Source organism: Dendropsophus ebraccatus, chromosome 12, assembly GCF_027789765.1.
Source record: "Dendropsophus ebraccatus isolate aDenEbr1 chromosome 12, aDenEbr1.pat, whole genome shotgun sequence".
NCBI classification, from domain to species: domain Eukaryota; kingdom Metazoa; phylum Chordata; class Amphibia; order Anura; family Hylidae; genus Dendropsophus; species Dendropsophus ebraccatus.
In genome coordinates this window covers 82,217,077-82,243,063 of record NC_091465.1, presented here as the reverse complement: position 1 = coordinate 82,243,063, position 25,987 = coordinate 82,217,077, and the positions used below count along the sequence as shown (strand labels likewise).

The following is a 25,987-nucleotide window of genomic DNA, read 5'->3' as shown; positions in this document are numbered from 1 at the left end:
TCTCCTGTTGTCACTACCTACCTTACTAAAATCTTCAACCTCTCCCTCTCCTCTGGCATCTTCCCCTCGACTTTCAAACACTCGGTCATCACTCCATTACTGAAAAAAACCTCCCTAGACCCCTCCTGTGCAGCCAACTATCGACCTGTCTCTAATCTTCCTTTTATCTCCAAACTGTTAGAACGTCTGGTCTATTCCCGCCTAACCCGCTACCTTGCTGACAACTCTCTCCTTGACCCCCTTCAGTCCGGTTTCCGTCCTCACCACTCTACAGAAACTGCCCTTACTAAAGTCTCTAATGATCTCCTCACCGCCAAATCTAAAGGTTACCATTCACTTCTCATCCTCCTGGACCTATCTGCAGCTTTTGACACTGTAGACCACCAGCTCCTCCTCTCCACGCTCCGCTCTATCGGCCTCAAGGACTCTGCTCTTTCCTGGTTCTCCTCCTATCTCTCTAACCGCTCCTTTAGCGTATCACTTTCTGGCTCCACGTCATCTTCTCTCCCTCTTACAGTTGGGGTTCCTCAGGGATCAGTCCTGGGCCCTCTCCTTTTCACACTTTACCCATCGGACAAATCATCAGCAAGTTTGGTTTTCAGTACCATCTCTATGCTGATAATACCCAGCTCTATACCTCCTCCTGTGATATCACCCAGCTATATACCATCTCTATGCTGATGATACCCAGCTATATACCTCCTCCTGTGATATCACCCAGCTATATACCATCTCTATGCTGATGATACCCAGCTCTATACCTCCTCCCGTGATGTCACCCCCGCTATATACCATCTCTATGCTGATGATACCCAGCTCTATACCTCCTCCTGTGATATCACCCAGCTATATACCATCTCTATGCTGATGATACCCAGCTATATACCTCCTCCCGTGATGTCACCCCCGCTATATACCATCTCTATGCTGATGATACCCAGCTATATACCTCCTCCCGTGATATCTCCCCCGCTCTTCTTCAGAACACCAGTAACTGTCTGTCTGCCGTCTCTAACGCTATGTCCTCCCTATTCCTAAAACTAAACCTTGCTAAGACTGAGCTTCTTGTCTTCCCTCCCTCTGCTAAACACCCTCCACCTGACATCTCCATCTCTGTCTGTGGTGCGACCATAGCCCCTACACAACAAGCCCGCTGCCTTGGGGTTATATTTGACTCAGATCTGTCCTTCACTCCTCATATCAAATCTCTTTCACGTTCCTGTAATCTGCATCTAAAAAACATCTCTAAAATCCGTCCCTTCCTTACTGTCGAATCTGCTAAAACTCTCATTGTCGCTCTGATTCATTCCCGTCTTGACTACTGCAATTCCTTACTAATCGGCCTTCCTTCCTCTAAACTCTCCAGTCCATTCTCAATACAGCGGCCAGGCTCATCTCCCTGTCCAGCCGCTACACCGATGCTTCCCCCCTGTGCCAGTCACTACACTGGCTCCCTATTAAACACAGGATACAATACAAAGTCCTCCTGCCCACCCACAAGGCTCTCCACAGTGCTGCACCTCCCTATATCTCCTCCCTCATCTCCGTCTACCGTCCTACCCGTGCCTTACGCTCCTCTAATGACCTAAGACTAACAACCACCTTAATCCGCACCTCTCACTTCCGTCTCCAGGACTTCACCCGAGCTGCACCAGTTCTATGGAATACATTACCCAAGACTGTCAGGCTCACCTCCAATACACAAAGCTTCAAACGTGCCCTCAAAACACATCTGTTCAAGCAGGCTTACCAGGTTCCCTAATTTTCACTGCTACCCTCATACACCCCCCCCCCCACACACACACCTACCTCCAACACGCACACACACACACATACACACATACATATATACACACACACACACACACACACACATACACATACACACACACACACACACCAAGCATTTAAGCACTTAGACCTGTGCATGCAGGCATTGGCTGGTGACAGGTTCAGCCCACCCTTACCTGCACTGCCTTATTTATATAGATGGCCGGACCATAAGAACAATGATGCACTTTGCCCCTCTGCCATTTTGTCTCAAACCCCCTCCTAGTAGTATGTAGGCTGATGCATGCGAGCAGGGACCTCACTCCTCATGGATGGATAATTATATGTATAACTCTGTAATGTCTATTTTTGTCTATGTATGTACCCCCAGAATTGTAAAGTGCTGCGGAATCTGTTGGCGCTATATAAATAAAAATTATTATTATTATTATTATTACGTGTTTTCCTGAGACACAAATATTGACTACTGTTGCTCCTGCCTGGCCTCCATGTTTGCTACTGCTGCTCCTGTACTGGCCTCAGATGACTATTGCTGGACCTCCACTGGCCTCCAATGACTACTGCTGCTCCTTCACTGCATTTTTTTCCTTTTTCCTGCATAGACCCTGTAATGGTGAATTTCCTGCATAGACCCTGTAATGGTGAGTTTCCGGCATAGACCCTGTAATGGTGAATTTCCTGCATAGACCCTGTAATGGTGAGTTTCCTGCATAGACCCTGTAATGGTGAGTTTCCTGCATAGACACTGTAATGGTGAGTTTCCTGCATAGACCCTGTAATGGTGAATTTCCTGCATAGACCCTGTAATGGTGAGTTTCCGGCATAGACCCTGTAATGGTGAATTTCCTGCATAGACCCTGTAATGGTGAGTTTCCTGCATAGACCCTGTAATGGTGAGTTTCCTGCATAGACCCTGTAATGGTGAGTTTCCTGCATAGACCCTGTAATGGTGAGTTTCCTGCATAGACCATGTAATGGTGAGTTTCCTGCATAGACCATGTAATGGTGAGTTTCCTGCATAGACCCTGTAATGGTGAGTTTCCTGCATAGACCCTGTAATGGTGACTTTCCTGCATAGACCCTGTAATGGTGAATTTCCTGCATAGACCATGTAATGGTGAGTTTCCTGCATTGACCCTGTAATGGTGAGTTTCCTGCATAGACCCTGTAATGGTGAATTTCCTGCATAGACCCTGTAATGGTGAATTTCCTGCATAGACCCTGTAATGGTGAGTTTCCTGCATAGACCCTGTAATGGTGAGTTTCCTGCATAGACCCTGTAATGGTGAGTTTCCTGCATAGACCCTGTAATGGTGATTATTGAAGTCTAAAAAAAAATTACTTTGAGATATTGAAAAGATAATGATACTGAAATATTACTGACATGTAGAACCCTAAATTCAACCAAATACACTACCTATGTATCATATAGATGCTTTAAACTATGAAATCCGAAGAAATCCGAAATTTGGTCGAACCAAACTTTAAAAAAAAAAAAACGGAAGTCCGGTCGGACCGAACTTTTGAAAAGTTCCCTCATCTCTAATCCTGAGGACCACCAATGAAGGACCGGTGAGAAGTGACAAGTCACATTGTTAATGACCAAGTATCCAGTAAGCCATTACCCCAGAATATACAAATATTATCACCAAATTCTTTGACCAGTATCACTATACAAAGACCAGTATCCCCACATAATCTGACCCATATAAAGATAGATACCAATGGTAAACAGGTTCTGTTGAACAATAGAAAAATAGAAAATTGTCAGCAGAAAAAGACCATTTTGTCCACCTAGTCCATCCTTTTATTATTTCCCTTCTTATTATCTACAGATAGATATATGTTTATCCCAGGCAGGTTTACTGTATTTTGTTATTGTAGATTTTTCAACCACATCTGATGGAAGTTTGCTCCATGCATCTACAGTGCAGTTACATCCAGTGTCTCACAGGGGGTGTCTTCTCTGATTTGAGTCGCTCAATTTTCCTTTTCTTCTCTATCTTGCTTAGCCATCATGAAGACTTCTTCTGATGACAACTTGTTTACAAAGAATCTGCCAGACAAACATTTGAGGTTATTTGCTCCAGCACCATCATCACCTCTATACAAAGTCCCCATCTGTACTGCTCCACACTGTAATAGTGCCTGCTGTGTGCCTCCATGTAGTATGTTGACCCAGTTTGGGCCCTCAAATAGTACACAGGCCACTTAATGCCCTCATATAGTAATAGGGCCCCCTCTGTAACCCCATATAGTAGTCAGGCCTCTTTGTGCCCCATATAGTAGTTCAGCCTCTCTGTCTTCATATAGTAGTCAAGCTTCCCTGTATGCATCTATATAGTAGTTAGACTTCTCTGCACCACCCTGTAGGTAATCTTTTTTTAATAAAGATGTGGGGTTAAAGTGTTTGGTTGCTTAATCCATCAGGTTCAAGGTTTTTTTCTGAATGGAGGGATTTTATAGTTTCTTCTATTTCTATCTCTGTCATATCCATGGTATCCAAAGGGCCACATACGGTATGATATATTAAAGAGTAGTTGCTACTAGAGATGATCAGACAGTGAAGGAGCAGCAGTAGTCATTGGAGGCCAGTGGAGGTCCAGCAATAGTCATTTGAGGTCAGTACAGGAGCAGCAGTAGTCAACATGGAGGCCAGACAGGATCAGCAGTAGTCAACATGGAGGCCAGGCAGGATCAGCAGTAGTCAACATGGAGGCCAGGCAGGATCAGCAGTAGTCAACATGTAGGCCAGGCAGGAGCAGCAGTAGCCAACATTGAGGCCAGGCAGGAACAGCAGTAGCCAACATTGAGGCCAGGCATCAGCAACAGTAGTCAATATTTGTGTCTCAGGCAAACACGTATGTCATATACACTCTCACAAGGGTGCCACTATAGTACTTGGATATCTGTATAGCACTTAAAGCAATACTGACGTCACACAGGGGGTGGGCTCGTGCAACATCCCTAATGATTGGATGTGTTCCGGGCATCATGGGAAAGCGCTTTTTCTGCCTGAAACACTTCCTGCTTTCTAAAATGGGTGCTGCCATTTTAGAAAGCAAGAAAAAAAAATTCGGAGCGGACTTCCAAAAATCGGATTCCGAGCGGACTCTGACTTTTTGGAAAATCCGACCCGGATCCCATACCGGCCGAACCGGTTCGTTAATCTCTAGTTGCTACATCAAAGATACCTGTAAGTGTGAAGTGTGGTTGATAAGTGCATTAATGTGTGAGTGGACATACAGTAGGTTGGTATTTCAGATGAAACTCCGGAACTCCCCTGATCTTAATATTGTTCCTTTTACTGCAGTCCTCGAGGTCCGCCATTTTTGTTATTAGATTAGTTACCTCATCTTCCAAAATGTGGTGAGAGTCCATGAGTTCATTGTGTGAACTGGTAAATTCTCCAAATGTGTTCTCTATATGGTCCACATGCATTCTCTAGTCATCTACAGTAACCTATAAGTGGTGCATAAGGCATACCTTCCAAGTGTCCCTCTTTTGGAGGGACAGTCCCTACTTATAACCCCTGTCCCTCTGTCCCTCTTTGCCCCTTACATGTCCCTCTTTTTGACCTAGGAATTCCATTTGCATTAATAAACTTTCTAAGTTGCTCTAGAAAGTGTCTGGTTTCTTACTGTATAATAGACCCAAACTTGCAGATTATTCCATCATGTGGTGCAAGATGGATCCTAAAAATTGTTATATTCAGATGAACCATGTGACATTATGGCCCCAGTCACACATCATGTCGCATATGCAGATCATGCAGGCCACATGCACACATCTGTAAGTTGGGACATGGGATAAACAATTAAGCCATTGTGCGTCCGTGTCACCTATCTGACAGGGGTCCCTGCAAATGTGGACAGTTACTGAAACAAATAGTAATCCTGTCATCAGTAAGCCTGTCCATAATTACAGACAAGGTTACTATGTGTGAATGGGATCTAAGGATGCAGTCACACATACAGGATCTGCTGCAGATCCTGTATGTGTGATTGCATCCTTAAGTTAAAAAGTATAGATATGTCCGTAAACATTTTCCTAGACTGAACCACAAGTGTCCCTCTTTGGCCGTCTAAAAAGTTGGGAGGTATGTATATAGGGGGTGCACATCTTGTTGGAATGATCACTACAGATCACAGTTCATAACTGTAGCCGACTGTATGTGTAATTTAGGAGTGCCCTTCCTTCCTCTTTAAACCTTTATGTGTAACACTCTCTTACATGGCATGGCCTTTTTTTCATTGTTGCCAGTTTCCTAGTTAGGCTGCATCTCCAGTATACACATACTTTTGTCTCTTTATATATCACTGGTCAGACCACACATGGAATACTGTGTACAGCACTGGGCACCGGTATATAAGAAGGACACAGCTGAACTGGAGCGGGTGCAGAGGAGGGCCACAAAGGTCATTAAGGGAATGGGTGGGTTACAGTACCAGGACAGGTTATCACGCTTGGGGTTATTTACGCTAGAAAAAAGACGTCTTAGGGGCTATCTGATCACAATGTACAAATATATGAATGGACAGTACAGAGATCTTTGTAGTGATCTCCTTACTCCTAGGCCTGTAACCATGACAAGGGGGCGTCCTCTACGTCTAGAGGAAAGAAGATTTCATCATCAGCATCGACGCGGGTTCTTTACTGTACGAGCGGTAAGACTGTGGAACTCTCTGCCACATGATGTTGTCATGGCCGATTCATTAAATAAGATCAAGGGAGGCCTGGATGCTTTTCTTGAACAATATAATATTACAAGTTATGGGCATTAGAATTCCGGTGATACGTTGATCCAGGGATTATTCTGATCGCCATTGGAGTCGGGGGGGAGTTTTCTCCCTGTGGTGGGGCAATTGTCATCTGCCTCATAGGGGTTTTTGTCTTCCCCTGGATTAACACAGCAGGGTTTCCCTAGGTTGAACCTGATGGACTCTTGTCTTTCAACCTTATTTACTATGTTACCATGTTACTAATAATGATGCCACTTCTTAAAATTCTTTATTGGTTTCATAATTTCCCTATTCCCATCCTCATGCAAAGAATTACTCAGCTTCAATGATTTTTTATGGGATTCATTTGAAAACACTAAAGAGCTACAGTACCCCATAGTACGCTGTGCTTACCACCTGCTAAGGTCTAGGATGCCCTGATCCTAAAAAACACTACCAAGCAGCAATTCTTGAACAACCTTAATATTGGTGGCGCCATGATACTTCTAAACATTGGGTAAATATATATAATATAATAGTGACTTATTATGTGCGGCACGGCTCCAAGAGAAAGTTATTTCATCAGCTCTTGTCCCTGCAAGAGCATCTATTAAGGTATGGACCCATCCCTCAATTAAATCACCCCTCCTTCCCATTGGATATTTGGATATTCCCTTAACATTAATTCAGCTCCACGTTCCTGACAGGCGGTATGGATGGTTTCTAGGTGGCCTAACAGAGTTGAAAAAAGCTTTTGGAGAATCAGGATTATGCACCATTTACAGCACTTTACCATCTCCCTTCCTCCTTCCTCTCCCTCCCCTGTTACACAATATGGACGTTACTTTAATAATCCCCTTGTACTATCTGAAGCTTAGAACTTTTGAATATCACCTCCACTGCCCAACTATGGTCTCAAATGTTTTTACTTACTACTATAGTTTGCCATGGTGCTACCCACTTAGAATCAGACCATAAACTACAATAGATGGTATCTCATACCATACCGCCTGTCTAAGATATATCCCACATGTCCTAACATATATTACCAATGTGATGTCAAGCAGGGACATCGACCTGGACCAGGCAGATAAAAGAGCGCAACCAGCCTGATGAAGGCTCTATGAGATAACACTGAAACACGCCGAAACGTGTTGTTTTTTTTATTAAATACATTTTTATGCTACACATATTTATGTCCTATGTTTATGTCCTCTTTTATCTGCCTGGTCCGGGTCAATGTCCCTGCTTGATTTGCACACACTCTGGTGACCGGATCGATAGTCGGGGTCCTCGGAGAGCTGCACCGCACCTTATCAATGCGCTTTGTAGAGTTGTGCCTATAATATTGCATAACCATACCAGGGGAGCGGTTCTTTCCTTGATAAGAAGCACTTGCCATTTTATACCCCCAAGAGGCCAAAAGAAGCACTTTTGCATTTGAAACTGGATGATTGTGACCCTGCAGCTGCTACCATAGTAATTCATGTGCTTACAGTCACTAATGTGGTGTCCCACCACGGGTGTTTTCTCTTGGGCACCTGCCCTAAAGTCCTCACTCAAAGTGGTGGATGGAGTACCTAAATTTCCCCACTAGAGGTCTCCACGGTTTGTTTGTACTTATGCACAGCTGAATTTAATAGGTTAATTGTTTATGTCATGTGTTCGTGTGCTGACCACCAGTAGGTGCACTTTCTATCTGTCCTGTCCTGTCTGTCCTCTGTTACACACACTCAACCCCTGTAGGAGGAGTTAGAGTTATGCGATGACCTGGCCCCTGGGGGCCACTTCTGCAGTGCTGATGGTACGAGCGGGCAATGACCGGGGCAGCTGCAGGGGTTATACTTGTCACGGTATAGGCCTAAGGGGGGAACAGCTGTAGGGCCGGTCTGTGGAATCTGCGGGTGATGATGGGCATGCGATTCTTCGCTGCACTTAGTCAGGGCACCAGTTATTGGACACCAATGCCAGGGTTCAGTAACAGCGGTTTTATTATAGATGAGGTAACTAGTAGCAACAGTTCTGTCCGGATGCAACCGGGTATATAGCAGGCTTTGGCAAATAAAGCAGGAGTGGTGCTGCATAGGCTGTGAGAATACGTGCCGGATGATGGGAGTAGGAGTATGAGAGAAATAGCGTTGCTGGGTGGATTAGCTTGAGAATAATACTTGCTGTGAATCCTTGTAGCGATGAGGAGAGATAACAGAATGACACCCAGATGAGAGAGAAGGAACTCCGGACACTTGAGCAGGCAGATACAGCCGAAGACTTTAATACAGCAGAGCACTCGATCCACACTTCTAGTGGTGAAGTGGGAGCTGCAGAGAAGAAGCCCAACTCCTCTGAGGCAGGAGAGGGACGACACACATCCTCCTTGCTTGGAAGCAGGGGGAAGACTAACTTGTAAGGAGGAAGTGGGAGGTCACATGGTTGCTTTTGGCCAGAGCTAGTCGGCCATTGGAGGAACCATGGTTACAGGGCACTGGCACGGTCACGTGATCAACAGCCTTGCATACCACTGTACAATGCAATAATACACAGGAATACATGAGAATACACATGAGAATGCACATTACTAGAGAATACTAGGGGAAAACCAGCAGCAGTTGCAGTGCAAACACTTACCAGAACAGGCATTGACATAGCAAGAGAAATGGCCATAATAGGAGTAGTAGTCCTTGCGTGTTTTGGGACACTGCACACACACACACACACACACACATACACACACACACACACACACATACATACACACACACACCTACACACAAGTTAACTTAACCCCCTGGGGGCCAGATTGTCCATTTCAGAGCGAGGGGGAAGCTGGTTAAATACTCAAATCCCCTACTGATTTCAATGGGGCTCATTTCTCAAAGTAAAGTATTGAGAAATAGTCTACTCGAGTAACAAGCATCCAGGTATTTTGGTGCTCGCTCATCTCTAGTGATTGTCTGTAATACCAGGCGTGGCTGTGACTATATACAATATATAGAGCCGTGCTGCAATCACAACATCATGTGGGCCTGTGGGGCTTTGAAATGCCAGTTCTGCTTTTTAGTCCCAGTTCAGCCCTGCTTAGATGGCGCTATACTCCATACATGTGTAAAGCCCCTATTCCACGGGCCGACTGAGAGTAGTAAACGAGCGCTGTCAGCACTTGTTTGCTCCTCGTTTCCCGCTCGCGGGTGAGTGTGGGAGGGGCCGCGGGGAGGCTGCCCGGGTGATCGCTAGATTGCCCGGGCAGCCAATAGAGGATAGCGGAGGTCTATCCCACGGAGCAGCTGCAGCAGATCGCTGCAGCCACAGTTGTTTGTCTTTCAACATGGTTGAAAGACAAACGACAGCAACGATCAGCCGACATGAAAGTTGCCTTCTATTCCACGGGACGATTATCAGCCGTAACAGCCAATATCTGAATACGGCCGATAATCGTTCCATAGAGTAGGGCCTTTAAGGTGGTCTTCAATGGGACCACTTGAGTATATTGGATGGTTGCCAGATCATATAGAGATCAGATAGACCACTGGTGGATGCATTCAACATGGAGACGGGGTGAATCTGAGCAGAAGCATCATTTATTGGGCAGATCATCTCCTTATATACCCATCGCAGTGGGCGCACATACATGAATAAGCATTTTTGTAAGAATCAGGTACTTTTCCACCATGTGGCCACTGGAGATATCCAGCACGGATAATATTGATTATTTCCCTTATTTTTCTATATCATTTTTTTCACGTTTACTTTTTATATTTGGTTATCAGTGGAAACTCCTCACTGTCAGTGGTAATTCAGACATCAATTGCCTTATTCATCATAGGTCAGCCTTGATACTTGACATTTACTTCATCTGAACTGATTAACCATTTCCATCCCTCACACAAGCTGCACTAGATCTATACACAAGCACATTGTTACTTACCTTGTGGGACGTAATATAACTAGGAGGTGAGGAACAAATAAGATGAGCAAAAACCTTACCAAGTGAGATAGAACCATCAATCCGCACCTTGCTCCACCACTAATAGCATCAGACCTGATCATTTCTAATAATGTTGATTGATTAATTGTAAGCAGGAAATGGAAAACCCCTAGTGAACCAGTTCCCTTAAAAAATGTGCATGGTGTCCTATGTTATTAGTATTATAGGCTTCAATGGAAAGAGAAACCAGGACGCTGTTAGATTCCGTGGGCGGGTAAGAGAGCTAGTGACCGGACAGGATGATGGAAATCCGAAAAAGGGGGGGGGGGGGCTGGAGTAAACCTGATGTACATGTTATACAGTTGTGTTTTGTGCATAATGATTTATGTCAGGTTTAACCTAACAAAGATTTGTAGTAATGGTGTAGTAGTATATGTAGTATTTGGTGCTTGGGAGGGTCTCCTCCTTTTGCTGACTGGTGGAAAAGGTAAGTGGAAAAAATGTTGGAAAAATGCTTTAGGGTAGTTTCACACCTACCGGATCTGCTGCGGATCTCACGCTGCGGATTCACAGTGAGAACCGCTGCGAATCCAGTACTATTCACCCCTTGGTGAATTGACATCCCACTGTGAGTATGTGCTTTAACCCCCTGCCGCCCACAATGCAGCCCCACTGCCCGCATCCCCGCCCCCATCAGCCTGCCGCCCATATCCCCCATCCCCACCCGCATCCTGCAGCCCCCTGCCGAGAGCATAGATTACCTGCTCGGTGGCACAGCTGCAGAGAGGCTCCCGGTCCCGCACAGCCAATCAGTGCACGGCAGCACTGATCGGCTGTGCGGGACCGGAGCCAGGAGCCTCACTGCAGCCGCGCCGCAGAGCAGGTAATGTATGCTCTCGGTGGCGGGCTGCAGGATGGGGGCAGCGGGGCTGCGGGCGCCGGGGATGATGGGGGCAGGGATGAGGAATTCGGGCGGCAAGCTGATGGGGGCGGGGCTGCGTTGTGGGCGGCAGGGGGTTAAAGCACATACAGCAGGTTGTCAATCCCGCTGCAAATATGTGGTATCATAAGGGTGAATAGTACTGGATCCGCAGTGGATCTCGCTGTGAATCCGCAACGTGAGATCCGCTGCAGATCCGGTAGGTGTGAAAGTACCCTTAAAGGGGAACTATCAGCAGGTTACACAAAGCTAACCTGCTGACAGCCCCCTAATGTGAGAGGGGCGTTGAAGAAGAAGTCATGTGTCTTAGCTTCCTCCTCCGCGCTGTTCCCATGCAGTTAGTAGTTGAATCCACAGACCAGAGCACCATTAGGAGCACTGACCCCCTAACGCAACGAGTGGGCCTGCTTGTTCCATTATCAATAAAAGGAGGGGGTGGGCTCGGTGCGATGGGGGCATTGCTCCTAAGGGTGCTCCGCACAGTGGATTTAACTGCTAACTGCCCCGGTGCCAAGGAGGTAGGTAAGAGACATATGTTCTTTCTCGGCGCCCGTGCACATTAGGGGGCTGTCAGCAGGTTAGATTTGTTATAAAACAATTAGATTTACTATAATATGTTTTTTATTAAGATGCGTTCATGAAATGTCTGGGGTGCTGAGTAGGTAATAAAGATGTGGTTACTTGCTCAAACTGACAGAAAGTGCCCCGCTCATCCCCCACACACTTATCTAACCTTGTAACCTGCAGATTTTAACCGCAAGAACTTTTCTTACCTTTCCTTGACAAAAGATCCTTGTTTCATCTTATAGTTTTCATGGTGCCCTAAGCTACCAGCTGGGTGCAGAAAATTTTCAGAAGAATCTGTTCACAGATATTTATTTATTTATACGATAATTATGCTACACGTGTCTACATGTGATCGCTTAATAGATGTAATATGGATTGTCTATGAGGGTTCGGAGCAAGGTGCAAGAATGTATCAATATATCAACTTAGTATTACTAAAACTTAGAATTCTTGGTGACTTTCGTGGACAGCTGAGGATTGATGCGACTGTATCCCAATACTGGTGCAGATGGTCTTCGCGTCAGGAGCTAAATTTGAATAATTTATGGTCGGATTGTCAAAATCACAGATGGATTTGGTAGTGCACCCTTGAATGTTAATTAACCCCTTTAGGACCGGGCTAATTTTTGCGTTTTTGCGTTTTCATTTTTTCCTCCTTGTGCTCAAAAGGCCATAGCACTTGCATTTTTACACCTACAGACCCGCATGAGCCCTTATTTTTTGCGCCATTAATTGTACTTTGCAATGAACTTTTGCATAAAATATGCTGCGAAACCAGAAAAAAATTATATGCGCAGTGAAATTGCAAAAAAAAACCCTCAATTCTTTTTATTTGGGGGGGGGGGGGGGGGGGGGTCGTTTTTACGCCGTGTATCCTATGGAAAAACTGACATGTTATCAGTAGCGTAATTTGGTGGGGGCAGAGGGGGCGGATGCTCCCGGGCCCACACAGGCAGGGGGCCCACTGAAGATTTCGCCAGTTAATGCTGACCGCAAAAGCTATTGCTTTTGCAGACAGACTTAACAAATGTTTACTGGCTGTAGGTGGCCCCTGGCCATCATTTAGTGCTCCAGGGAGGCCCACACGGCTACCGAATGTTTTGTCTGACTATTTAGCTGTATGCGAGGAGAAGATACAGTTGAATGCAGCAGGGTGATTGACAAGGAGAGGAGAGCATTGGCTCTCCACCCTGCCAATCACTGTTGTGGCCAAAATAGGCTGTTCCCTCCCTTACAGCTGTGGGACATAGATGATGTCACTTGTGTGCTCACAGAGCAGGGAGAGAGTTGACATCAGAAGACTACAGTACTACAACCGCACAGCAGGTAAGTATGGCTTTTTTCCCCTTAGTTATAGAGGAGGATACCTATGTGAGTGGGTGGGGCTAACTCCTAGGAAGGATTTCATATATGGGGGTTGGGGTATGGGATGTCGTGGCTAACTTAAAAGGGGATACCTAATTTGGAGGTACAGTACAGTCTACTTACAGTGGTGGTGGTGGTGTCTAACCACCAGGAGCATTACCAGGTAGATTACTGCTGGGAAAGGGGGTGGCCACATGGGGAATACATACCAGGGGGATTACCTAGATGAGATGGTGCTGGAGGGGATGCCTACATGGAGGATACTACATGGAGGTCTAAATACTAGATAGATGCGCAAAGGGGTAGCTAACTTCTATATGAGGGCACAGAGGGCCCTAACTAGTACTACATGGAAACAGAGGAAAATAATAACTATATTGGGGCACAGAAGGCCTAACTACAGAGGGACCTCAATACTATATGGGGAAGCACAGGGAGGGTCTATCTTCTATAAGGATGAACAAGGGGGGATAATCTACTATGTTAGGATATAGATGGTGGGCTTTTTACAATATGAGAGCATAGAGGGACCCTGCAAACTATATGAGGGCTAAAATTGGGTCTAAATACTACATGGAGGCATAAATTGGCTGCTTCCATATACCCTGTACACCAGGATTATCAGGGCTGATTTCTCCTACATTTTTCATGTATTGTTTCTATGGATTTATAGTAATTATTCCTTTTAGTTATGTTGCAGTCTGGCTTTTTTGTATACAGGTTATTTAAGTTGCCTTGAACTGCATGGGACTATTTATTATTACCCAGCATTTGTACTATACATTTACTCTATTTGTACTCCTTTGGGTGTTGCTAATTTGGTCATTTACCATCAGCTATTGTGTAGTCCTCATGCTGCCCAATAGATATTAGACAGATAGATATGAAAAAAATAGATATAAGAATGGATGGATGGCTAGATAGAAAACAGAAACAGCGCCACAACTTCCTCTATGTTGTTTGTGGTATTACAACTTGTTGTAATCTCTTTTAGTGGAACTGAGCTGCACTACCACATCCAAGCTTTGGAGGAGAGTGGTGCTGTTTCTGGAAAAAAGGCAGCTATGTTTTAGCAATGCTGGATAACCCCTTTAATTTTTACACGGTTATATATGTGAGATGTAGAAAGTCTTTTCCACTGTTCTCAGTCTCTGTTCACTATGAATAATGTTTTAGAAAATACCCTATATTATTTGGAAATCATTGTCATCTGCTGAGGTTCCTTTTGGGTAACATACTGTAATTGGTTGGGGGCCCACTGAGGCTCACTCGCCCCCCTTAGGCTGAACCCCTAGCTACGCCCCTGCATGTTATATATGTTCCTCAAGTCGTTACGATTACAACGATATGTAACATGTATAACTTTCATTGTATCTGATGGCCTGTAAAAAATTCAAACCATTGTTACCGAATATATGTTCCTTAAAATCGCTCCATTCCCAGGCTTATAGCGCTTTTATCCTTTGGTCTATGGGGCTGTTTGAGGTGTCATTTTTTGCGCCATGATGTGTTCTTTCTATCGGTACCTTGATTGCGCATATGCGACTTTTTGATCGCTTTTTATTATAATTTTTCTGGATTTGATGCGACCAAAAATGCGCAATTTTGCACTTTGGGATTTTTTTGCGCTGACGCCATTTACCGTGCGAGATCAGGAATGTGATTAATTAATAGTTCGGGCAATTACGCACACGGCGATAGCAAACATGTTTATTTATTTATTTATTTTTATTTATAACCTGGGAAAAGGGGGGTGATTCAGACTTTTATTAGGGGAGGGGGCTTTTTACTATTAACAACACTTTTTTTTTTAACTTTTACACTTATACTAGAAGCCCCCCTGGGGTTAGGGTTAGTCCCCCCCTGCGGTTAGGGTTAGTCCTTCTGGGGTTAGGGTTATTCCCCCTGGGGTTGGGTTATTCCCCCTGGGGTTAGGGTTATTCCCCCCTGAGGTTAGGGTTATTCCCCCTGGGCTTAGGGTTACTCCCCGCCTGGGGTTAGGGTTATTCCTCCTGGGGTTAGGGTTATTCCTCCTGGGGTTAGGGTTATTCCCCCTGGGGTTAGGGTTATTCCCCTGGGGGACTTCTAGTATAAGTGCACTGATCACTAAAAACAGACGAGTGCCGAACCGGGGACGGCGCCATCTTGGAGCGGTCCCCTGCCTGCAGCAGTAACGGAGATCGCTCCTCCGGGACAACGATCAACGAGGAGCGATCTCCCCCACTAGACACCAGGGAAATGCTGCATCCGGTAATCGGATGCAGCTGTCATCTTTGATAGCTGCATCTGATTACCTTATTAGCGGGCACGCCGATCGGACCGTGCCCGCTAATAGCCGCGGCCCCGGGCTACATGAGGCACCCGGGATCGCGGCAGTTAAGAGCAGGGTCGCCGCGAGGCCCCGCTCTGAATGCCTGCACCCGCACGAGGACGTACAGTAACGTCCTTGCGCGGGAAAGGGTTAATGGTGAGACGGGTCCTGCAAATATACATGTGAACTGTTACTTACAGCATTGTCTATGCGTACTGGGAAAATCCCCAGTACAGAAGTGATCGCTGGTTTATTGTTAATAAGAAACTTTATCTGGAGAATCTTACAATCTTTGCTCCCTTTAAAATGAAGAGACAAGCAGTGTATATTACCAGGAAGGAGAACCCAGTGAGAGATCAGTCACAGATCAGTCCATTGGGAATAGAGCTCGGTGTTGGCACTAAGAGAAATAAACAGAGGATTATGATATGTGTACACTAGAGCAAGTAGTGAAATATTCGACTTCCGAGAATTCGAATCGAATAGGCACCGAGATTCGACTATTCGAACGAATATTAAATCCTATTATAGTCTATGGGAAAAAATTCTCTGCACTTGGAAATCCAAATTCGACCACTTGGAGGTCACCAAGTCCCCCATGAAACCTCCCTAAATGATGCCAACACCTCCGGAATGACACTGGGACATCAGGGGGAGCATGCCTGGGTGCACCCAACACCCCAAATCGCAGTATAATACCACTCTGCGCAGCTGCGAAGGAAAAATATTTGAAAACGCTTTTCAAATGTTTATGGCAATGTTCACACATTTCGTTCATATTTCTTGCGCAGCGTTACATACATGATTCCAATGTGCGTCCATAGAGCGTCATGTTATTCACGCGTATCACGTGCCCTTAGTGGGCTACTGGAACAACATGCATAATGTGCTCTTAGTGGGCTAAACCAGGGACGCTATAAGTCACTTGTACACACAGGGCACTGGAATGAATACACCTGCTGCTGATGCTGCTGTTATATCATCTATTTCTTAGCACTGAGAAGCTTTGGATTCAGAGCAGGGCCGTATTTGCCACTAGGCACCCGCAGGACACATTTCTTTTTTTATTTAATTTTTTTTTTTTTTACCCCCTAGTCGCCCCGCCGCTGACATCCGCGCCCGGGTGGTGCGGCGGGGGGGGGGGGGGGGGGGGGTCTTGTGATCAGTCGGCCGGGGGATCAGTCGGGCGGCAGGAACAGAGGCAGGCTGGGAAGGAAGGTCCCCCTATGAAGGGCCGGCGTGAGCTTCCGGCACAGACTGTCACACAGGCCGGAAGCTCACAGTGCAGCCCCGCGATGCCCGAACTTCCCTGCTCAGCAGCGGCGTGATGACGTCACACGCACGCTGCTGAGCAGGGAAGTTTGGGCATCGCGGGGCTGCAATGTGAGCTTCCGGCCTGTGTGACAGTCTGTGCCGGAAGCTCACGTCGACCCTGCATAGGGGGACCTTCCTTCCCAGCCTGCCTTTGTCCCTGCCGGCCGGCTAATCCACCACCCCCCCCCCGCTGGTCCCTCTGCCCCCCTCCAGCTGGTCCCTCTGCACCCCCCCCCCCCCCCCGGCTGGTCCCTCTGCCCCCCCGGCTGCCCCCCTGCCACCCCAGCTGCCCTCCCATCTTCTCCCCCTGCTCCCCCTCCCCCTGTTGCCCCAGCTGCTCCCCCTGTTACCCAGCTTCTCCCCCTTTCCCTGCCACCCCTAGTTGCTCCCCCTCCCTGTCGCCCCAGCTGCTCCCCCTGTTACCCAGCTTCTCCACCTTTCCCTGCCACCCCTAGCTGCTCCCTGTCGCCCCAGCTTCTCCCCCTGTTCCCCAGCTTCTCCCCTCCCTGTTAACCCGACTGCCCCCCTGTCGCCCCAGCTGCTCCCCCTGTTCCCCAGCTTCTCCCCATTCCCCAGCTTCTCCGCCTGTCGCCCCAGGTTCTCCCCCTGTCGCCCCAGCTTCTCCCCCTGCCACCCCAGCTGCCCTCCCATCTTCTCCCCCTGCCACCCCTAGCTGCTCCCCCTGTTCCCCAGCTTCTCCCCCTCCCCCTGTCACCCCAGACTATCCCCCTCCCCCTGCCACCCCATCTGCCACCCCATCTTCTCCCCCTGTCGCCCCAGCTTCTCCCCATTGCCCCAGCTTCCTTCATCGCCCCAGCTGCTCCCCCTGTTCCCCAGCTTCTCCTGCTCCCCCTGTCACTCCAGCTACTCCCCAGCTTCTCCCCCTCCCCCTATCACCCCAGCTGTTCCTCCTGCCATCCCCAGCTGCCTCCTTTCCCCAGTTACCCCCAGCTGCTTCCCTTCCCCAGTCACCCTGCTCTGCCCGCCTGCAGACGAGTTGTGGTCGGAGAAGTCATCATGATGGCTGCACCAGATGGAGAAGAAAGAAAAAAGTGAGCAACGGCAATCGGAGAAGACGTCACCTGTGAGTCATTAGTAACTGCACTGTAATCACTTCTATAGTGTGCAGAGCCTGGGTACCATTGGGGTCTAAATGGGTCAGTGTATGGTTTGCGGTAGTGTACTGACAGCCCTGCGGTCACTACAGTACACTAGCACAAACTTTTAAACTAGAATGCAACTACAACAGCTGCAGGTACTAAAACTCCCAGCATATCCTGAGGGCTGCAGACTTTCAGTACATGCTGGGAGTTGTAGTGCCTGCAGCTGTTGTAGTTGGGTCCTATACACTAGGTGCTTTGTGGGAGATCAGAATACATAGATCTGTGGGGGCTCAGTGCAGGGAAGTGACCCCAGAACATCACTAATGGGGGATAGAACAAAAACATCTCCCCCTATCCCCTATTAGTGATGTTCTGGGGTCACGTCCCTGCACTGAGCCCCCACAGATCTATGTATTCTGATCTCCCACAAAGCATCCAGTGTATGATGCACCTAGGACCCAACTACAACAGCTGCAGGCACTACAACTCCCAGCATGTACTGAGTCTGCAGCCCTCGGGATATGCTGGGAGTTGTAGTGCCTGCAGCTGTTCTAGTTGGGTCCTAGGTGCATTATACGACATATAAGAATACATAGATCTGTGGGGGCTTAGTGCAGGGAAGTGACCCCAGAACATCACTAATAGGGGATAGGAGTAGATGTTTTTGTTCTATCCCCTATTAGTGATGTTCTGGGGTCACTTCCCTGCACTGAGCCCCCACAGATCTATGTATTCTGATCTTCCACCAAGTCTCCTAGGACCTAACAGCTGCATGCACTACAACTCCCAGCATGTACTGACAGTCTGCAGCCCTCAGGATATGCTGGGAGTTGTAGTACAGTGTAGACAGATGTATTGCTGGACCTTCAGGGCTGATGGTTGTCACCCACAGATTGCCGCCACCAGGAGACTCTGCACACAGTGATTTATTAAAGGGTTGTCCTCTCAGAGACTACAAATCCCAGCATACCCTGAGAGCTGTATAAATGGAGGGTGTTCTGAGATTTGTCACAGATACAGATGAATTCAGGAAAGGAGCGGGTCAGCATGTCGCGTTTCACTGGTTCTATATTGGTGGGCCCCAGGTGCCCCAGTCCGACACTGGACAGAAGCGGTCCCCAAATTAAGTCCCCGCCCTCCTTCCTTCCTCCATCACGTCTGATGATGAGAAGAGCGGGCATCAAGCAAAAGGGCACCCCAGTACTACTGACAGTCGGGGGGTGCCGCTCAGTAGTACTGGGTGCTGGAGTGCCGGCCTGCCAGCTGTGCCAGGGTATACACCATGCATGTAACCTGCCAGTGCCGAGGGGAAGGGGGCACTAGTTCGCCGGGGGGGGGGGGGGGGGGGGGGGCAGCATGAACTCTAAATACAGGCCTGATTCAGAGATGACTTTTTCGCTGTATCTTAGCCCTGAGAAGGACTTTTGGGTTCTGTAGTAATCCTGCCTAATCAAAACACTACTAAAACCTATCTCTCCCTGCTCCAAGATCTCTCCCTGACTAGGTTGAAAGCTTATCTGCGGTCGAGAAGTGGAAGTCAAGTATTTAAGATTTGAGGTCATGTGGTTCAGCCATCCAATGAGGGTAGACGCCATATTCGCGCTGCGTGCGTATTCCCAGGGTCCCTCGCGGCCTCCCTGCATGGTCATTGGATTAAAAAAAAGCGCCAACTGCGATGGGAGGGCTTTTGAATGTTTCCCGCGTATTCGTCACACTACTCGATTGAATTTGAATCTTTTGAATACCGCAATATTCGATTCAATACCATCTCGATCAAATCGTATTCGCTCCTCTCTAGTGTACACCATACTGGTTAGGCTACACTTCCATCTTGATCCATTTTTTTTTTTAAATAATTTAAATCAATGGGATACAGATCCTGTAGTATAGTATACAGCAGCTTCCTTTTTTTGCATCTGTTTTTTTTTTTTTTTAAACATTCACATTTAGGCTAGGTTCCCACACAGTATGTACGCCCAGTACTTTGCAACCAAAACCAGGAGTGGATTGGAAACACAGAAAGGCTATGTTCACCTGCTGGTGAAATTTAGTGGATGGTTGTTATTCAATGGCAAATAATGTCTGTTATTTCAAAACAACAGTTATTGTTTTAAAATAACGGCAATTATTTGTCACTAAATGACGGCCATCAACTAAATTTGAACAGCGGGTGAACATAGCCTTTCTGTATTTCCAATCCACTCCTGGTTTTGGTTGCAAAATAATGACCAAAATGCTGAGCAAAAATACTGTGTAGGAACCTCGCCTTACGTGTATGAATCATGAAGTGCCCAAAGCTGATGCTGCCCTTGAAGTCACAATTAGATGGAGCGGATGACCTGTGCACAGTTCCACCTACAAAATAACGCAACAAACAAGCATTTATATTCTTACTAAAAAAAAAAAAAAAAAATCTTTAAATGGTGACTGTCATTTCAACGATCTACCCTATGATTCCTAACATTATGCCCTTCTCTGTACCCCTGATAGTAACAGTGTCTTCCTTTTTGCCACAGAATATAATAGTCTCTCAACAACTGTAGCGTCTTCCTCTGTGCCCTTCTGTCTTTGAGCCCCACTGTCTCAGGTTACTGATTGCACCTGTGACCTCTGTGACCCCTGTATATAACCCCTTCTACCTCCACATGCCATCTATAGTGGTGGACTGTAAATTATTCCCTAATGCTGGGCAGCCTTCACCCCTGGTACTGTTTATAGGAATATACAGTACTGTTCAAAAACTTTCAATGTTCATCTCTTGTTCTTCTCACAGGATATAACACATAACATTATATCAAAGTATAGGTTTTGTGACTTTAATCCTCTGACCTCTAACATGTGTGACAACTCTACTCCTGTCAGTACTGCTGCACAGACCTCAATATACTGCTGAGCACTGGGACTGGTTGTTAGCAGGTCAAACATAAGCAGTGAACTTTTACGTAGAGAGGGGGTTTCTAGGTTCCCCTGATTTATAGGCCCAGTTGCATCAGTGACCAATGTGACCCCCTATACCTAATCAACTATGCAGTGTCCCAGAGCGAGTGTGCCACAGCTCTTTTTCAGCACACCTATAGATCAGTACCAATGGCAGGTATACTCTGGGAAAAAGGTCCTACACTCTCCTTTTTTCTCCATTAGGTGTCACTATAGCCTATGTATTGTACTGCACAGCTGAAGGAAAAAGTACTTAAAGGGATATTCCAGGAGATTGCAGGGGTCCGACCTCTGTACCCCCTACTGACCTCCATATCGGGCCCCCGGCTTCTGTATTATGAATAGAGCCATGGATACAGCATGTGTCCCGGGGCTCTATTCATTCCTATGGAGCAACGGAAAGAGCAGAGTACGCCAGAAGAGTGTTGTACTCGGCTCCTTTCTATAGAAATAAATAGAGCAATGGGTTCCGTACCCGTGGCTCTATCCATAATACAGAAGCCGTGGCCCGATATCGGCGGGGGGTACATAGGTCGAACCCCTCGTGATCTCCTATTTTTCCCTTATCCTGTGGATAGGGGAAAAGTAGATTTTTTTTCTGGAATACCTCTTAAAGGGTTAACCATACATGTGTTGATTGTCACGTTTTTCATGTTTGATGCCACTGTGTTTGTCCATTCCTTAAGCTGGGTATCTCACACTGTCTGCATCTATCACAGGCCAGGGTTAGGGCCTTCTAGACTGTTCGTGCCCAATCACAGGATAGTATATGTTCTGAGGTAATCTAGATTGGGCCAGTTCTAGTCAGTGTGTTGCTGATAGAGTGTGTCTACAAAGAGTTCTCCTTCAGTAGTAACCTCTAGGGCCTGGCCAGGAGGCCGGATCCCCTGTGCAGGACTTTATGCAAAGACCTGTGTTGCTTATTCTTCAAAGCCTTATCCTTCTAGCCATGTCCGGCTAATGCCTAAGATGGTGAGGCTATGGTAAAGGGGACAAGGGACAACCCTATCTATGCTGGGAATCAAATATTCTTTATCCTAATTGTCACTCCAGTGACTAGGTAAGCGGGATAAAGCCAAAAACTCCACTGCTATTGCTAGGTTTCCTTAGGGGCCTACCCGACGGCTAGCTCTACCCACCAAGTGGGCTTACGTTCCTGGTCCTGTGTCACTCTGTGCCCACGAGGCAGCATTGGGCAGATGTTCATACCCGTGTGAACGGGTACTTTTTCTCTAAATCCCTTATAGTTGAGTACCATAGTGTGTATATAGAGCCCTACTACCCCAAGCCTGCCATCAGTCTACCACTTCCTCAAGTCGAGTCAGTCAGTGCCCCCCTGCTGCCATCTTGCTCTTCCCCTGGCCCCGTCCCGTAACCTTCAGCTGCCTATCCCCCTTCTCACATGTTACTGATAGTAAATCATACAGCATACTAGACATATCTAAGTGTACGCATCACTGCTAACCCCCACATACAGCATATGTGTACTGCTCGGGACTGTTTCCATGGAAACTACTTAGACAGGAAGGACTCCTGTCATTGTCCTTGTCCCTGCTCCTGTACAGAAAGCAGTGATGAGTTATTCATGTATTACTGAGGAGATAAGATGTCTGTTTAGGTGCTGGGTGATAGGCCCCATGTCCCTTGGTTTATTTGGTAATAAGAGTTATTTTTGCACTGTGTTGTATAGCTGCTGTGTGTAAGGATAATATAGCCGAGTATGTCCAGATCTGTGTTCAGATTGCCTAACTCTCCTACTATTGTATATAGAAGCTTGTACAGACGGAATGAGAAACATGAATGGAATGACTGTGTATACTATCAGGAAGTGGGACAAAGGCTAAAGCTGTAATAAACAGCACAACGTAACTAAAGTACAGACCCAAAACCAACCAGAGGTGAGATAGCAAGATATTAACTTTTAATACAAAAACTAAAAAACATCTCTACCCCTGGGCTAGGGGCATTGCTAGAATAACCTTTGGTTGATAATTGGCCTGTGTATAAGTGTCAGCGATTAATCTGAGGAGTAGACAAATGCCCATCTGTCACCGGATCGCCTCTTTTGTGTTGGCAATAAAATTTATCGCTATTGGACACACATCTCCCTGTGTAAACAGCAGATGTGTTGGCAATAGCAATAAATCTAAATGGCCGCACAAACGATACAGTGATCATTCATATGGCCCGGCTGTGAGATTGTTTGTGCCTTCTATAGGGAATGCAAATAAAAAGTTCACAACAAAAAGTTTACTGAAAGAAATTTTTATGGCTGATCAGCTGAAGCAGGTTTGTCACATTTAATAAATCAGCTGCAGCATTTCACTTCTTTCTAGATAAAATGAGATAAATGGAAGCCAAAAAGTTGGAAAAGTTTTGTGCAAATAACATTTGCCCAGACATATGAAAAGTATATGCAAAAAGCCATTTAAATACAATGATAAATTACCCCCAACTATTGTCTATAAATGCTACTAGGGCGTATGGAACTAGTGGATACATGAGAAAAAAGAGAGACTTGCTCTTGGTACTTTTTTTTACAGGGATTATCAAGGAATAAGAAAACATAACCACTTACTTCCAGAAACAGCTCAGCTCTATTGAAGTGAATGGAGCCTAGTTGCAATAGCACATACAGCCTGGGGACAGGGGTGGTGCTGGCTTTGGAAGAGCACAGCAATGTTTTTCTAATTCTGGAGAACCCCTTTAAAGTATACTGTTCATACACTTGCATCTGAGAGGATTAGCCCCTAACATGTCACATTGGTGTAGCTAGGCATCTGAGCAACCCTCTGTTTCTGATTGGTCATGCAGATCACATGATTTTGGCAACAGCCTTGAAGAATGCAAGATGCTCGGATAAATCACATCAAGCCATGTCCCAGACTGAAATTGGTTGGGTTGCATTAAGCTGCTTTTTTGCAATATTGATTCATACTTTCCCTCTATGAGGGGAGACAACTTCTTTTGGTGGCTTATCCCTTTGAGAACAAAGCAATCGGGCAGTAATTTGCCATCACATCTGATCCTGATCTCCACCCTTTCCGTGGACAGTTGGGAATCCCCTTATACCCTCAGGTAGCCGTACACCTTCAATAACTGATAAAATGATCACTTGGCTGACAGTTATCTCTCCCCTGTCCTTTTTCTGTCCTCCCCAGAAATACAGGAATATTTTGCACGATATGTATATATCCATAGTTATCTAATGTTCTGGCAGCAGAGTGACTACGCAAAAGTAACATAGTAAAAGGAACACTTAAAATTGGTTATCAAATTCAATTTGTAGTCATATTTTTAAAACAGCAGGGACTCCTGTCAAAAGATAGGACTGCCTGCTCATGTACAGTACACTACAGTGTATGCCTCACTGCTCAGTTATATTTGCTTGGCTGGGATCAGAGTCTTTGACAAGAGTCTGTGTTTCTTCTCATAGTTTCCATGGTGTCCTAATCTATCCGCTGGGTGCAGTAGATGGTTCACTGAATCTTTCAGCCAGGTGCAGCAGAAGTTCACTGAGCAGGGAGGCATACAGTGTTGTGTCACTGCTTCTGCGCTGATTTGCCTGAAGAAAATAGAAAAAAAATCAGTCCAGTCCATGACCACTTAGTAGATGTAATTTGGATTACCTTGGAGGGTTTGGGGAGAATGGTTAGAGAAATTATAAAATTAATATTACGAAAACTTATAATTCTTGATGATTTTCGTGGACAGCTGGGGATTGATCCGTCCGTATCCGGTCACTGGTGCAGATGTTCTTCACTTCGGTAGCTAAACCTAAAATGTTTATGAGCGGGCCGCTGAGATCACAGAGGGATTTGGTTGCGCACCCTTGAACGGTCTCTGTTGATGAGTACGGTTCTGTAAATATACAAATAAGAAGTTTTATCTATACGTATTAGAAAAATACTCAGTACCGAAGTGATCACTGGTTTAAAAGAAACTTTATCTAGAGAATCTTACATTCTTTGCTCCATTTAAAACTGAAGTAGAAAGTTCTGGTACCTGTTTGGTGACCTGTGTGGTGAATACACATATCCTCATCTCCTGTACATTGTATATTACCAGGAGGGAAAAGCTGGATGGAGTCGTGAGAAGCCGAAGATTCACAGATCAGTCCATTGGGGATATAGCTCGGTGTTGGCACTAATACCGGGAGAAATAAATAAATAAATAAATAAATAAAAAGAGGAGTATAATAGGTGTGCACCATACTTGTATACAGTACCAGTATACAGAACTTTCAACATTGACCCTTCTCTGTATAACTTACATGGAGGAACAGGAGGAGAACAGTCATCGGTGTCACAACATAAAATGACCATCCTGAATCGTCCATAACCAAAGCTCATGCTGCCCTTGAAGTCACAGTTAGATGGATCGGTGAACGTCCTGAGAACACCTGGAAGCCTCTCTTTATCTACAAAGTATAACAACAAAAAAACATTTTTATACCTAATAAAATGTAAAAAAAAAAAAATTAATGGTCACTGTCATTTCAAATAACTACCCTCCATTCACTGTAGTGTCCCCCTTTCTGCCCCCAGAATATAATTATAGTGTCCTTCTTTCTGCCCTTAGGCTGTAATAGTGTCATCTCCGGTGCCCCTTCACAGCAGGTGTTGCGGTACCACTGCGGCACTTGTCACGGGGGCCCGACTGGTAAATGCCGTCCCAGGTCCCAAACACACGCTCGATAAAAGGTAGTAGGTTTAATCCCTGGTGTGTGATAGTGATGCAGTGCAGATGAACCACAGAATCCAGGATAACGTAACCATTTAAATGATTTACTGGACTGGTTCTTAAAGTGACAGTACAGTTCAATATTTTTAAGTTTAGAGTATGTGGCTTGCAGAGTATGACAGCCAATCACTTGAAATACTGGGAGAAATTTTTGGAAAGGTTATACTTGAGTGAGAATAGTCTCCTTAGTAGTTTTAGGGGAACCTGTCTAGGCAGTTCAGAACTCTGTCAGGGCAACCTTAAGACTTGAATCTTTATAGACAGCCCTACTCA

The 25,987-nt window shown here is 46.0% G+C and overlaps 1 protein-coding gene across 1 annotated transcript in view; it reads right to left on the bottom strand.

Moving 5' to 3' along the window:
- Positions 1-20,469: 20,469 nt before the first annotated feature.
- The window catches only part of LOC138769024 (uncharacterized), a 40,582-nt gene continuing 35,064 nt past the window's right edge, over positions 20,470-25,987 (bottom strand). The window contains exons 4-6 of the mRNA XM_069947182.1: positions 25,245-25,391; positions 24,977-25,117; positions 20,470-24,832 (exon numbers count right to left, since the gene is read on the bottom strand). Of these exons, the coding sequence (XP_069803283.1) occupies positions 24,657-24,832; positions 24,977-25,117; positions 25,245-25,391 (464 nt within the window). The 3' untranslated portion in view covers positions 20,470-24,656. The remainder of the gene's footprint in view (positions 24,833-24,976; positions 25,118-25,244; positions 25,392-25,987) is intronic.